Source organism: Crotalus tigris, unplaced genomic scaffold (assembly GCF_016545835.1).
Source record: "Crotalus tigris isolate CLP2741 ecotype Arizona unplaced genomic scaffold, ASM1654583v1 scf7180000017631.5181431, whole genome shotgun sequence".
Lineage (NCBI taxonomy): Eukaryota > Metazoa > Chordata > Lepidosauria > Squamata > Viperidae > Crotalus > Crotalus tigris.
Genome location: NW_024096525.1, coordinates 127,864 through 142,041, shown reverse-complemented (window position 1 = coordinate 142,041; position 14,178 = coordinate 127,864). Strand labels below are relative to the sequence as shown.

The 14,178-nt window shown below is 33.7% G+C and overlaps 1 protein-coding gene across 3 annotated transcripts in view; it reads right to left on the bottom strand.

The window, feature by feature from the left end:
- TTK (TTK protein kinase) overlaps window positions 1–14,178 on the bottom strand; it is a 64,688-nt gene continuing 50,510 nt past the window's right edge. For all 3 annotated transcript variants that reach the window (XM_039334442.1, XM_039334441.1, XM_039334443.1), the window contains 9 exons: window positions 13,392–13,484; window positions 11,135–11,292; window positions 10,883–11,034; window positions 7,107–7,231; window positions 5,231–5,311; window positions 3,326–3,502; window positions 3,016–3,106; window positions 2,689–2,786; window positions 1–709 (listed from right to left, as the gene is read on the bottom strand). In XM_039334442.1, the coding sequence (XP_039190376.1) occupies window positions 620–709; window positions 2,689–2,786; window positions 3,016–3,106; window positions 3,326–3,502; window positions 5,231–5,311; window positions 7,107–7,231; window positions 10,883–11,034; window positions 11,135–11,292; window positions 13,392–13,484 (1,065 nt within the window). In that variant the 3' untranslated portion in view covers window positions 1–619. The remainder of the gene's footprint in view (window positions 710–2,688; window positions 2,787–3,015; window positions 3,107–3,325; window positions 3,503–5,230; window positions 5,312–7,106; window positions 7,232–10,882; window positions 11,035–11,134; window positions 11,293–13,391; window positions 13,485–14,178) is intronic.

Genomic DNA, 14,178 nt, shown 5'->3' with positions numbered 1-14,178 from the left:
TAGAAAATTACGATTTTAATTTCAGGATCACTAATTCGTTAAGCTTTTCAAATCAGAATATTTAATTTTTATAGGATGCGCTGTTTACTTAGAAACTTTGCAAGAAGATTAACACAATATGAGTATCTTTTTATTTACAAAGTTGAACATCAGTATCAGTAGACTGCATCATCTGTACATCAAAATCTTTCCATGGGAATATGTACAGAATAAAATAATGTATAAAAGCAGCATGATTTGAAATACTGCTTTTATAGTATCTACCACCAGCAAAATATGAAAAAAAAATGACAGCTGAATCTGATAGAAAATAAAATAACTGACTTGATTCTTAAAGATAGATAATTGTCCAAAAATAGACTTCCTTAGTTTGTGTTAAAACAAGTCAAAATATGTCTCACAATATAAGCCATATTCAACTAGTCCACAAGTATTTGCTATTCAAATGTAACAGCAGACCAGCATGTTACATAACAGGGATGTCCCATAATATTCATATGCAAATACTGGATTAACGGTGAAAAGTATTTGTAAGTGGCAAGACATATATATGCAGATGGGACCAGCCTTTGCTCAGAATATCTTATTTTCATTAATATCTTTTATAAATCAGTCTTTATTACTTTGTTTTCCAGGTTGTCCGACTGTCAGATTTCGAAAAAGCAGACACATCTAAACCTTCACCTTTGTTGCACTGCTCATATAAAGTCTGAAATTTAAAAAGACAAGACAAATTATTAAATATTTCTTCTTTACTTTCAAATCCCCTTACTTTCTTTTTTCTATGGAACATTGAGCTTAATCCTTTTTTTTTTTTTTGCTGTCAACTCTAACTAAAACAAATCCTTAATAAATATTTACTGTTCTTCCCACCCCAGTTTTTTTATTTTTGCTTCCATTTTTTTCTGGTTCTCTCAGCCACTTAGGAGAGGATCTTTTGCTGTTCTTTCTAAAACTTCTGCAACAGTACTGTGTAAATGCCAATTTAATATACTATACATGAGCACAGTGAAAACATACAAAGGAAATTCCAATGTTACACATGCCCTGCAAAGAACAGAATTAGTTTGGTGCAACCCTTATTTTTCTCCTCTTGTTTTCTACTTAGCATATTTTTTTTATTCTTCTCAAGGAAAAAAAGAAAGAACCATCAAAAAAAATCTGGTTGATGTTACAAATGCAGCAAAAACTAGCAAAAAACATTTCTTAGGATCAAAAGAAGCTAGTGAGAAAGTTATGTTTCTGAGGCTTGGGTAAAGTGTTTGTACATTTATAAAACTAAGGATTTGGCAGTATATGATTTACAATTGAATCTCATTAGTTTACACAGCCTTGGAAAGACACAAGTAACTTGAATGAAATAAATTGCACAACTTCTGATCACAGATTTTCCTTAATCCCCTCACTCTTCCCAACACATATTGCAAATAATCTTCTGCAATTTATTTTGGCCATGCTCAGCAGTGTCCGACTTAATATTAAATAATTACACTATCTTCATACTTTCTTATAAGAGTTCTCTACCATTTTAGTCGAAACTTCAATTTTAATTAAGATTTTATTTACATTTGTTTTTTATCAATCAGTGCCTGACAAAGGATTATTAATGTATTTTTCTGCAATTATTTTCAAAAGAAATTGAAAATTATATTCATAAATATGAGTCATTAGAACGCCCCACATTATATATTGCTTGTTTTGGTCAAACTAAGTAGAAGCACATTGTTTAATGAAATGTTATTTTATTTCTATATGTAAAGTCAAATTGGCATGGTGATAAATTTTCTTTAAAAAAAACTTCAAGCAAATCCATGAAAAATCAACTGGCTATTTCCACATTTATAAACTTGTTCATTTAAAATAGCTTACTTGATATTTCAACTTGGATTTAACACATGAGCTGGAATTAAAGGTATTCAGGAAGGTAACTATGCTCATAATATTGATCCCCTCATGATTAGAACACATACTGTAAATTTAAACACTTTCTCTCCAAGCGACAATTTCTTGGAATAAAAGTAAGTTTCCCTAATTATCCACAGCTCATTTTATCTTTTCTTGCTGTGCTGCACTGGCGGGAAAGGAGGATCCTTTTAGGGTCTTCTGGGCAAACAGAAGCCTTGTTCAGGGCACAGAGTCTCTGGTTGGGGCATGAGAGAAGCTCTGGAAACACCAGCGTGAAAGGTGGCACAAAGGCTCCACCAGTACAGTAGTGGCACTCAGCGTGGCAATGGACAGGGCTGGGAGATTGGAGCAAGTGGACAATGGGCGATCATAAATACAGGTGGGCCAAAGTGAACCCAAATTTTGTTCGTGTGACCATGAAAATAATGAAACAGCCAGAACTTTGAGGACTGGTCATAAATCCTTTTGTTTAGCACCATCGTAATTTTGAACAGTCGCTGAATGAATAGATGTTAAGCGAGGACTAGTTGCATAGAAGAGCATCCCACTTTGCCTAAATCAAAGAATTGATCATTATCTACTTTATAAGAGCCTCTGTTTCATCAACAACATTCCTTATCATTTACTTAGTAACTTTGGAAATCATTTCTCATTACACATGTACCACCCTGACAGCCCAATTCTCTCTTCCAAAAGCACTCTGAGCAAGAAATGTATAGTTCTAACATGATTTTATTATTTTTATTTTCATTATACTAGCAGTGATATTACTTATTTACTTACTCTAGCAGCTTTAGAAATAGAGTTAGGAGAATTCAAGCCAATAAGGTGACCAAGGATACGCTTCATTTCTTCTGTTGTTCCTTTTGCATTTTGATGTCCTAGAAGAATTTAAAATTAAATTCTGTTTGAGATGTACGTCCTATGATTTGATTTAAAGCTGTTTGAAGATTTTGGTACCGTAACACTTGGTGACCTAACTTAAGCTAACATACATACTTTAGTCTGCAAATAAATTGAGAGCATGAACATAGATCTCTTTTAAACAAAAGAACTTTGGTAAAATAAAATGAAATGCTATAGTAATATCTATTAGAAAAGCTGAATTACCTGTTTGTGAACTGGACTGTATATGTACATAAGGATGAGTCAAGAGTTCAGAGATAGATATTCTTTGCTTAGGATTCCTAATTAAACAATTCTGGGGGAAAAGACATAAAGATAGGAAATAATTGAAAACAGAACCAATCATTTTAAAGGATATATGCATAAAATCAAGAAATATGAATTCAAGAAACCTACTGTGCCTCCCATATTCTGGGATAGTTAAATGTAATTAAAATAAATCATGTTATGGAAAATTATCTCTGAAACAGAACTCAGCATGAATTTATTATACAAGAGAAAGACAAAATATTACCTTTAAGACATCTAGGAGATCCTTTTCTGCAATCTCAGGAAACATTATTTCATAATTAGGATCAATTATAGCATGAAGTTTTGTTATATAATTCGTTATATTCTGAAATGGAGTTTTTCCGTAAGTCATGCAATATAAAATACAACCCAATGACCATACATCACTTTTTGGGCTAATCTAAAAAGCAGAAAGAAAAACAGGCTCACTCAATCACACAATTATTTTGATGTTTTTATCCTTCTTAACATAACCCTATCTGACACAATTGATTACGCAGTAAGGGGAACCATTTGTTTTATACGATCACACATTGTGATTCTGCACACTACAAAAATGATGTATATTAACATCTGTACATGTCATTAATTCAGTCAAATCAATGAAAGTGAAAAATAATTAACCAAAAATCAACACTGTTTTCAAGGTAAACAATCTAAGTGGCATTAACAGGTAAAGTCTTTAGGAATATGATAAAGGAAATGCTAAATATTTGTATCCATTAAATCACAAATCAGTTACACCAGACTTGTCAAACTCACGACGTCACGTGATGTCGCGCGACGTATCGGGGCTGTTTCCCCATTGCTGGCAATGGGACGGGTGTGGTTTCATCGTGACGCATCCAGCCCGCAGGCTGGCAGTTTGACACCCCTGAGTTACACCAAAGTTTCTGCATTAAAGTCTGTAATTTTATGATCTAACCTCCTTAACAATAGATTCAGCTGAATCTCAGGGATGACATAGAATAGGTGAGAGTAGGCAGAGAAAACAGGACCAGGAAAGCAGAACATCCACACTTTAGGAAGTGGTTCTGAATAACTGCAGTAGCAACAGCATAGCATGATATGAAAATCACATGGAGGTGGCAGTATTTCTACATCATGCAATATGCCTGTGTATCAGTAGAAATGTACAGTAAAGATAAGGCCAAGGTGAAGAAATCAGGCACTATTATCACTCCAATTTTATTTTTGAAGTTGAAAGCAACATTGCTTGAAGTTGCTGTGGGCTAAATTTGGACATCAAGTGCCAAATAGTACAAACCAAACACTAGAGGGGGAAGAGTCCCTGTCAATCTTCCTGGACATCAAGAAGCAGAGGCAGTTCACTATACTGTAGAAGGCCTGGCATGGAAGGCAACACTAAGAACATAAATATGAGGACAAAAGAAAGCAATTGCCAATACCACCCATTCCATTAACCAGAACTCAGTGGATGACAAGCTGTACGCTCAGATGCAGATTATATAACTGCTTCTTTTGCATATTTCTATGCAGATGTCATCATTTGATGTCAACTTGTTGCAGATGCCTATGGGAATAATGCCCCTTACTCTCTAAGCAAGTCATCTTCTATTAATATTAAATCTCTACCTGCCTGCAAGATGCTTCTTGTTTTAGTAAGATGTCTTCCACTTGCTTAATTCAGTCTAATGTAGCAAAGCATGGAGGTTTCATGCTTCATTTTTAAGGAATCCACTCAGAAGTTAACGCAACTCTTAAAGCCACAACAACCCTTTTTTCTTAACTGCTGTGGAAGCCTGAAAATGTTGGGCTACTTTTAGTACTTTTATAGAAGAGAAGAAAGTGCTGCAATTGTTCAAGGTCAAAAGCACTTCTCAATCATTGTTTAAAGCATGCACAGTCTTCACAATTTCGTGCTGCATAAATAAATCCCATGGGTAAAATCAGTCCATCAGCAGCTGGTCACATTTAAGATGAACTTTTTATTCCATTTTTTTTTCAGAAGAAAGGAGAGATGAAAGGAATAAGGAGTTTGCCTCAGGCTTCTTCTCAAGCTTCCTTATAATTTATTTCTATCTCCTTATTCAAATAAAATTTGTCCCCAAATTGCTCCAATTTAGAAAACAATATCAACAATTGAGCTATAGGAGGAATATATTACCTTTGATCTTGACTTGCCATTTTCTGCATTGGAAGACATATCTTTGATCGCCTCTGGTGGCATGTAATTAATGGTGCCAACCTTTTAACATAAAAAAAATAGGATGATGTACATTTAAGTAACAGTTACATTTAACACTCTATAACTGATTTAAAATATATTAGAGAGTTAGCTTCTGTTTGGGTTTTTTGAATATTCATAGATGCTACAAATCAAAATTGCTGAGATATCAGCAATTTAATCCCAAAGATCTTACAAGCTTTTGACTGTCTTACTAAACATTTCCAGAGAACACCAACACCTCATAAGAGCTCAATCATTTTAAGTCTAATATATGTCTGGGATGCTATGTAGTTATATCCTGTTCTAATAGGAATCCTGGATATGATGTTAATGGATACTAATATTAACTAATACTAAAATTAAAGGCTAATTAGGCTCTCTGGTTAAGAATTCTAGTACAATAGGAATCTTTTTTTTTTTTTTATTGAAATTTTTCAAAAGTTTTACAAATAAAAATCCACCCCCCCCTCCCCAACCACCCCACCCCCCCCCGACTTCCCAGAACTGAATATAGGATTATTTAACAAATATTTTAAAAATAACATTTGCAATTTATAAAATAATTAATAATAATAATAAAAATCACAGTAATAATATATATAATAATAATGTACATAACATAAACTTTAAAATGAATAATATATACTAAAAAAGAAAAAAAAAATAAAAAGAGAAGAGAGAGAGAGAAAGAAGAAAGTAGACGAAGAATAAAGCATATATATATAAAAAAAAAATATATGAATAATAATACATAAAAAATGTATATATATAAAAAAGAAAAAGAAGAAAGAAAGAAAGAAAAAACAATCATTACAAATTATAAAAAGGCTAAATAATATTTTTCCATATCCAAATTATGTTGTATAAAATTTATCCATTTTTCCCATACCGCAAAAAATTTTTCTTGAGATTGCTCCTTTAAGAAAGCCGAAATCTTTGCCATTTCTGCCAAATACGAAACTTTATGAAACCATTCTTGTAAAGTAGGCAAAGATTCCTTCTTCCAATATTGTCCTATTAACAACCTAGCGGCTGTAATCAAATTTAACATCAATATAACCTCCTAGTACAATAGGAATCTTAATTCACTCTAGAATCAGTAATAAGTACACTAATTTAGCTACCGTATAACAAGAGAAACTTGTTTTACTGAGACCAGTACAGTCATACAACCCATTCATGATTGCTTAACCTTCATTTAACAGCTGAACAATTCTATAGATAACAGCACAATGTGTTAGCTTTTTTCCATATTGCAATGATAGGAAGCAGATATTCCACTTTTAAACCTAAAGGTGGCCATTTAGATAGTAAACATGTGGGAGTCTACTCCTCATCAGCTTTAATCAGAATAGTTTTCCATGGAATAATGAGAGCTAAAGCCACATCTAGAGACCAGACTATTGTCTTTCAATGTTTTTAAAACCTTGGATAGATGTTTGATACACTTCATAGTCCCATACATATTCATATACAAGACTCTCCTTAAAATTTTCAGCAACAAAGTGAAGTAACTGGAACTGTAATAGCCAGGAAAATTCACTTTTTTCTTTCATTAGAGGTCATTATGAATCCTTCAACCTAAATCTTTGGAAAAATAAGATTTGACTCTGTTCAAGCATACCAAGAAAGTAAATGAAATACACAAATGCAACGTGTGTATGTGTGTGTGTGTGTGTGTGTGTGTGTGTGTTGCTGTATGTTTCCTGATTACATGTTCTTATCACACCCAATTATCAAACAATAACATCAGGCAATTATTTAAGATAATTGCATTTTTTTTACTATGTTTAGCAGTTCACAGTTGTCTCACCTGGGAATCTTTAACAATGCTAGTCACATCTGGCTGCATCTGATTTGCAATGCCAAAATCTATTAGTTTTAGCATTCCATCTACTAACAGAAAGTTTGCTGGTTTCAGATCACTATGAACAATACCTGCAAATTAAAATTTGTTCAATTAATTCAAGGTGTGTCAAGAATGATTATTATTTACCCACATATTAAAACACAAGGTAAACAAAAAAAAAAATCAAAATCCCATGTAAAGTATCTAGGCAATCAGGAATGGAGGATTTTTTTGTCCCTGATATCACCGGATCTTTTCTGCTATATGATATTGTAGAACAGCTGGTTTATAAAATTTTCCAGAGACACGTGCAATTTTGAATTATATATTTTTTTGTTCTTCTGGTTTGCCCACTACATAAATGACTATATGCCTACATGTCAGAATACCACCATCTTCTCTGTTGATTGCCTCTGAAAACATCTGGAATCCTTAAGTAGTGCAGAATATTTCTATTACAATATGCATTCCAATTGAAGTTTGAAATCCTTCCTTTTATTTTTAGAATTTTAAATTGTCTGAAATTGGGATCTAGTTACTTGGAAGACTGTATCCATCTACTTCAACCTGTCCATTATTTAAGATTTGTTTCTATGAACTACTTCTCCATGTTGATGTCTTTAGAGGCTGATGATAGCAGTACATAAGAAAGCAATTTTGATGGCATCATCCTGAAGTGGAATTGGCTACCTCAAGAGTTTACAATCAGCTTCCTTCCTCCCTTGGTTTCTGTGGAAATCTGATTGATTTTAAGCCTTTTTTTTTTTTTTTTGAGTAGTTGGTTAGTGTAAAATTTGTAAAGATTTTTCCACCCAAATCTTATTTAGCTGACAGTCTAATTAAACACATCTTTACATTATTATGGATATATAAATATTTTGCCCTATCCCAAGGCATTGTTTTAAATGTACTGTTCTTGTGATGGTTGTTTTAGTGTTAATATTTACTGAGTAGGTTGCTGTTAAGTTCTAAAATAATTTTCTGGGATTGATCTGTAACTATTGGGAGAAATTTTGGTTTGGTTTGGTTTTGTATCACCCTTTGGTAAATAATAATGAATATAATTAATTATATTAATGAAGTTATTAATATAATTAATAATGAACTTTACAATAACAATAATAATGCATTTGCCTGTTATTTAATGACCATTAGTTTTTCCCTTTTTGCTTGCTATACAGGTATTTAAATTATTTTAAATAGAATTTCTATGCTAATTTGTAAGCTATACTGCTTTTTTTATGGGAAACTTTTTAAATATAGGTAGTCCTCAACTTACAAAGTTTGTTTAGTCACCGTCTGAAGTTACAATGGCCCTGAAAAAAGTGACTTATGACAATTTTTCACACTTATGACTCTTGCAGTATCCCCACAGTCATGTGATTTACATCCAGACGCTTGACAACTGGTTCATATTTATGACGGACGGTTGTAGTGTCCCGGGGTCATGTGATTCCTTTTTGCGACCTTCTGACAAGCAAAGTGAACAGGGAAACCAGATTCACTTAACAATCGTGTTACTCACTTAACAACTGCAGTGATTCACTTAACAGCTGTGGCAAAAAAAAGTTGTAAAATGGGCCAAAGTCCCTTAACAAATTACTCACTTAGCAACATAAATTCTGGATTCAATTGTGCTTGTAAGTCAAAGACTACTGTCGGGACCCCTCAATTACATTGGCTTGCTTTCGCATTCTATTTACATATCTACCTCATCCATTTCCGTATCCTTCCCTGCTTTGCTTATGTATCCATTTTCGGGGCCTGCCATTCTGTGGGGAGAGGGATAGTTGCTTGGGAAACTATTAACTGTTTTGTTCTGCTCTGGGTGAGGGGCCTTCCTCTGGGTGAGAGTAATGCGGACTGAAAAACATCTGCCTTATCTCCAGACAATGGAGCCTGGGATCCTTGGGAAACAAAACCAAGAGAGACCTTGAGAAGCCCGCTGAATCTCCAGCTTCTCATAACACGGTGGCACCTGTGGATTGGAAGCCTTTTTGATGGAATCCTTTAGGCGCCATATCTTTGCTTTGCTCTCCTGTTACCGCTATCTCTCAAATAAAAAGTTCCTTTTGAAACAATGCCTGTTTCAAGAGTCCTGCTTTCTTGGGTGGTTTAGTTGAGACAGGTCCTTACAGTCCTTAAATCCTTTATCCTAATACCCAGTTCAACTGTAGAATACAGCAATAGCTTTCTAAGCAATAAACAGCTGAGGAGGTTGCTGACTGAGAAATATTTTCACACCTGACCCTATTATCTCATTAATTTCAACAAAACCTACACATGTACTTGGTATTGTGTACATTATTGTGTCAACAGCAATACACAGTCTGACAGCTCACACATGGTCAGAGGAAAACAGCTTCATAGCAAATCTGGCTATTCTCAAAGCAAGATTCCAAGCCTCACAGCCAAATAAGGCCACTTACCTTATTCTATAGCTCAATTTGGGGAAAAAGCACATAAATTAAATTAAATTTCACTACAGGAATTTATGTGAGAGTAGCAGTCACTGAATTTTTTTGTAAGGGCTTCTCAGCCTTTCTACACTAAAATTACTTATTAGAAATTTGTGTACCTATAAGTGATTTCTGTTAGGACTGATAGAAAAAAAATCCTATCTTTGGTGTGCATGTTTATATATTCTTTAATATTTAATAATAATTCTTTTTACAATTTATAATTTTTTTTCTTGAAGCTAGCTCTGGGAACCTCTTTTTTTTTTTTAATCAGAGAAGAATATGAATTGCTTTTCAGGCAAAATTTCACTCCCATATGCTGACAAATTGTTTTCTTTCTCCCTTCATCTTCTCAGATAGGATACTATAGTTCGTTGAACTGCCTCAAATCCTCCAAGAAACATCTTTATTCTTAACCATCACTTTTCTTCATTTGCATAGCTGAATATTAATGACTCTAACAATGAATTATAATACTTTCTCTTATAGCTATCTATATCTTAAGACTTGGATGGGCAATCTTTTTTGTGATATTATGTTTCCCCAAAAGTAAGGCCTGCCTCAAAAATAAGCCCTAGTTTTGGGGTGAGGCACACGCCTAAAAATCAAGCTAGGGCGGGAGTATGGAACTGTCCCACACGCCTCGCACCCACTTACCTTGCAGCCAGGCCAATCCTCATCAGCCCACTTCTTCTCCGGCATCCACAGGACTACATTTCAGAGTCAGGCCTTTCCAGAAGGCCACTGCAGCCGAGAACCGAGCTATGGATTGAATCCATTGATCGGTTATCAGCTGCAGAGGATTTCCAGAAAAGCCTGCTGTGAAATGCAGGCCCAAGCTCCATCCTGAGCTGCAGAATGAAGCTGCTCCTTCGGCAGCAGAAGTGGGCTGCCTGGGTGGGGCTGTCGGTGCCGGAGGTGAGTAGAAAAGACACCCCCACCAAAAATAAGACTTGGTGCCTCTTTTGGGGCAAAAAAAAAAAAAAAAAAGATCCGGTCTTATTTCCAGGGAAACACGATAGTACCCAACAATGCCCTTGTAACTAAGGCAAAGTTGAAAGGATCATATCATACATGTGTGTGAAAGTGGGTTTAACAGGAATTTTTCTTTTTAGAAACTTTTTGAATGTACATTTTACTCCAACCACATTATGCATTTATTGTCTTGCTGTTTTATTTTCTCTGACTATTCAGTTATACTATTCTAAGTCTATTCCTTGCAGTTGTTCCTGAGAGAAGCTATTCTAAAGAACAGAGTTCAAACATACAAACATTAGTTACCATGTTGATGAATTGTATGTACAGCTTCCAGCATGTTTTTCCAATAACTTTTCCGTTCCCATGGATTAATTGTCTTTTTCTTTTTAAGCCAGCTATTAAGATCAATATTTCCACATTCCATCACCATATAGACATTCTTCTCACTGATTTCACTAAAACAATATAGTTGCAAAAATAAAAGTTAATCTGAGCATGCATGTTTGGGGAGGCAGAAAGAGGCATTAAACTGATTTTACAAAAGCGTTTACTTACTAGTCATAAAGTCGAATGATTTTATCACTATGTTGCTGAAGTTTGTTTAAGTGAGCAATCTCATTTTTATAGCTTTCTATGGTCTGTTGATCTGCTTCTTCTAGATTAACATGTTTGATGGCAAAAAGTTGTTTCTTTTCATCAAGTACTTGAAATACCTTTAAAACCCAATTAAAAACACATAGATTCTTTATAATATATTGCTATATTTACTCAATATAATTTTATTTTACTTTACTGCGATCACTAACCAGCACAAGGCTATGATTTTCAACATACAGTATAATAAAAAATCTATATTTAAAAACAACAAATAGACTCCTCCATCATGTATGAAATAATAAATGTAACAGGCTTGGCTGAGGTCTATTTCCCATTTAATAACCTATATTAAAGCCAGTGAACCAATATTTCACTGCTTCACCACTATCCACAATCTCCTTTGTTTTAAGACCTTTTTTTAAAAGCCTTTAAATAGTATATGATTATTCCAGCATTACTTTCAAAGTCTCAAAATTAACTTACTTATGGCATTAAATATATGTCATTCTTATCACTAGGAGAGTCAAGTATTTATCACTGACTCAAGATTATCAATGTATTTGCATATTTCTGCCGACTGCAACAATGTTAAGGAGAATTAATATCAATAACGATTTAGCATTGTTATTGTTGATTTAAATGCATTTGCTGAAAAAATGTCAATTTTTTAATTAAAAAAACCTTATGAATGTACTTTTTAACCAGCTTTTTATCAATTTATATACTTAGAAATCTGAGTTTTTTGAGCTCTTAAGAGAAGAGTAAAATTCTAGATTAGTTTTGGCTGATGATAACTGTTTTTGGATTAAAATAGTTTCCAATGACTCACACCTAATAAACTCACAATTGGATGTGTTCCATATGATGTGTTTCCACATAATCTAGCTTTGAAGGGTTTCCAGAAGTTGCATCTGATACAGAACCCAGCTGCTAGGCTATTAAGTGTGTGTGGGGGGGGTTGGTAGATAAATAGCATTATGCATGATTTTGATGGTAGAAACGTGTATATAGAAATTTCAGCCACTGAAATCACATAAGAGTATTAGCCCTGCATACCCAGGACTGCAGTTTCAGAACTACATCTAGTCATTATGTTCTGGTCATATTTGGGACTTTTGTTCATATCCATTCCCTGTGCATACTCTGGAGTAGAGGAGTCCAAACCCTGCTTTCTAAAATAGATCTGGCATTTTTTCCAAGGAAAGGATACGAGCTGCTAGAACCGTCTATTCAGTGGTTGGACGTATATAATCAAATATAAAAAATATATTTTCATGGTTATACACATGGAACAAATATCTTTTCAACACAGAATGTTTTAGGACCAAGAATGCTTATGATTTGTTTTCAAATAATAGATAGAATAAGCCTGCAATTCCAAACTGTGAACTGTGGCACCTTGAGGTGCTATAGTGAACTCCCCAAAGTGCTATGGGATATTTTAAATTTTTGAGATCCATTTGCAATGTCATATTTTTGCAACATCAAGGGCACTGTGAACTGAGACTTGGGAACCTCTGATGTAATAATCCATTGATATTTTATTTTTACCATACTATCTTAGTAACTTTATAAAAAACACAGGTATATACCACTGTTGCATTGTATATGTTAACATACCAAATTAATGAATAAATTGGCTTCTGCTAACAGAAATATTGAAGTATTGGATAGTGGAGTCTTATGCTGATCTGCTCAAAAGTAGGCATTATTGTACTCAAAGAGACTGCAAGTTTGAATTACTCAATTCTCTGAACCAATTTATAAGTATTACACATTAAAATTAACTAACCATGAGATATTGTATTTGTAGCTGCTAAGATTTACTTAGCAATTAGAATATGAATACTGAACCATTAGAATATGGAAATGAGAAAAAAACGATTATCAAATTTCGATGATCTGGAAAGTTTGTACATTTTGTGTAATTTTGATTAGTCCTAATCACCCAATTAATGGATTTTGAATTTTAGTATTCATACCTTTTTTTCTATATTAATGTGAGTTTTAACTGAATTGTATGATGGATGGTATAATGAACAATTTGAGGATGATTGAGAAACTATATAATGGAAAGGGGAGGTGTTGTATGTTTATGGTTCTTTATACAGTAAAAGTTTAAAGTAGATACATGTGTTTTTTTCACAACAAACCATTTCTCACAAATAACAGCTTTCATCAAATCAAACAAATTGATATTACAATATTATCTTACCTTACTAGATCCTCCTCTGCCTATTTGTTTTAACACAGAGTACAACTTTCCTTTAACAAGCATGCATTCATTTGGTGGTACAGAAGCTGAAACCTATATAAAAAGTTTGTATGTGAAAAGAAATATATATTAGAAAGAATCAAGTGAAACCTCTGGCTTCGTTGCATTTACTGTATTTTATTTGTATCATTTATATTTTATGGGTTTTATTGTGATTTGATTGTTGTGAACTGCCTACAGTCACTGAGAGTTGAATGGCATACAGTATGTTTAATAAATTGTTTGTTGCTGTTATTAAAGCAAAGGGTAGATGTACAATAAGCATCATTATTTTATGAAGATGTAAAAGGTAAAACCAAGGATGGCTCCCTTAGATTATTTTGTTCCCTGTGATTCAAAGTTTGGCAGCAAAATAAACATCAGAGGTGCTATTTTCCAGCTGTTTTTTTTGTTGTTTTTTTTTAGAAAAGTACAAAATAAAAAATCTTTATTTGAACAACTAGCCTTGTGGTGCGGCCGGAACAATCTTGAACTGAACACACTCAAAACTGTTGAAATGACAGTATTCTACCACCTCTTACAATACTCGATAACACAGTATCAACAATAGAGACCTCCAAGTTCCTAGGTTCTATAATATCTCAAGATTTAAAATGGACATTTTAAAATATCATCAAAAAAACACAACAAAGAATGTTCTTCCTGCTCTAACTCAGAAAACTCAGACTGCCCAAGGAGCTGCTGATACAGTTTTAGAAAGGAATTATTGAATCTGTCATTTGTACCT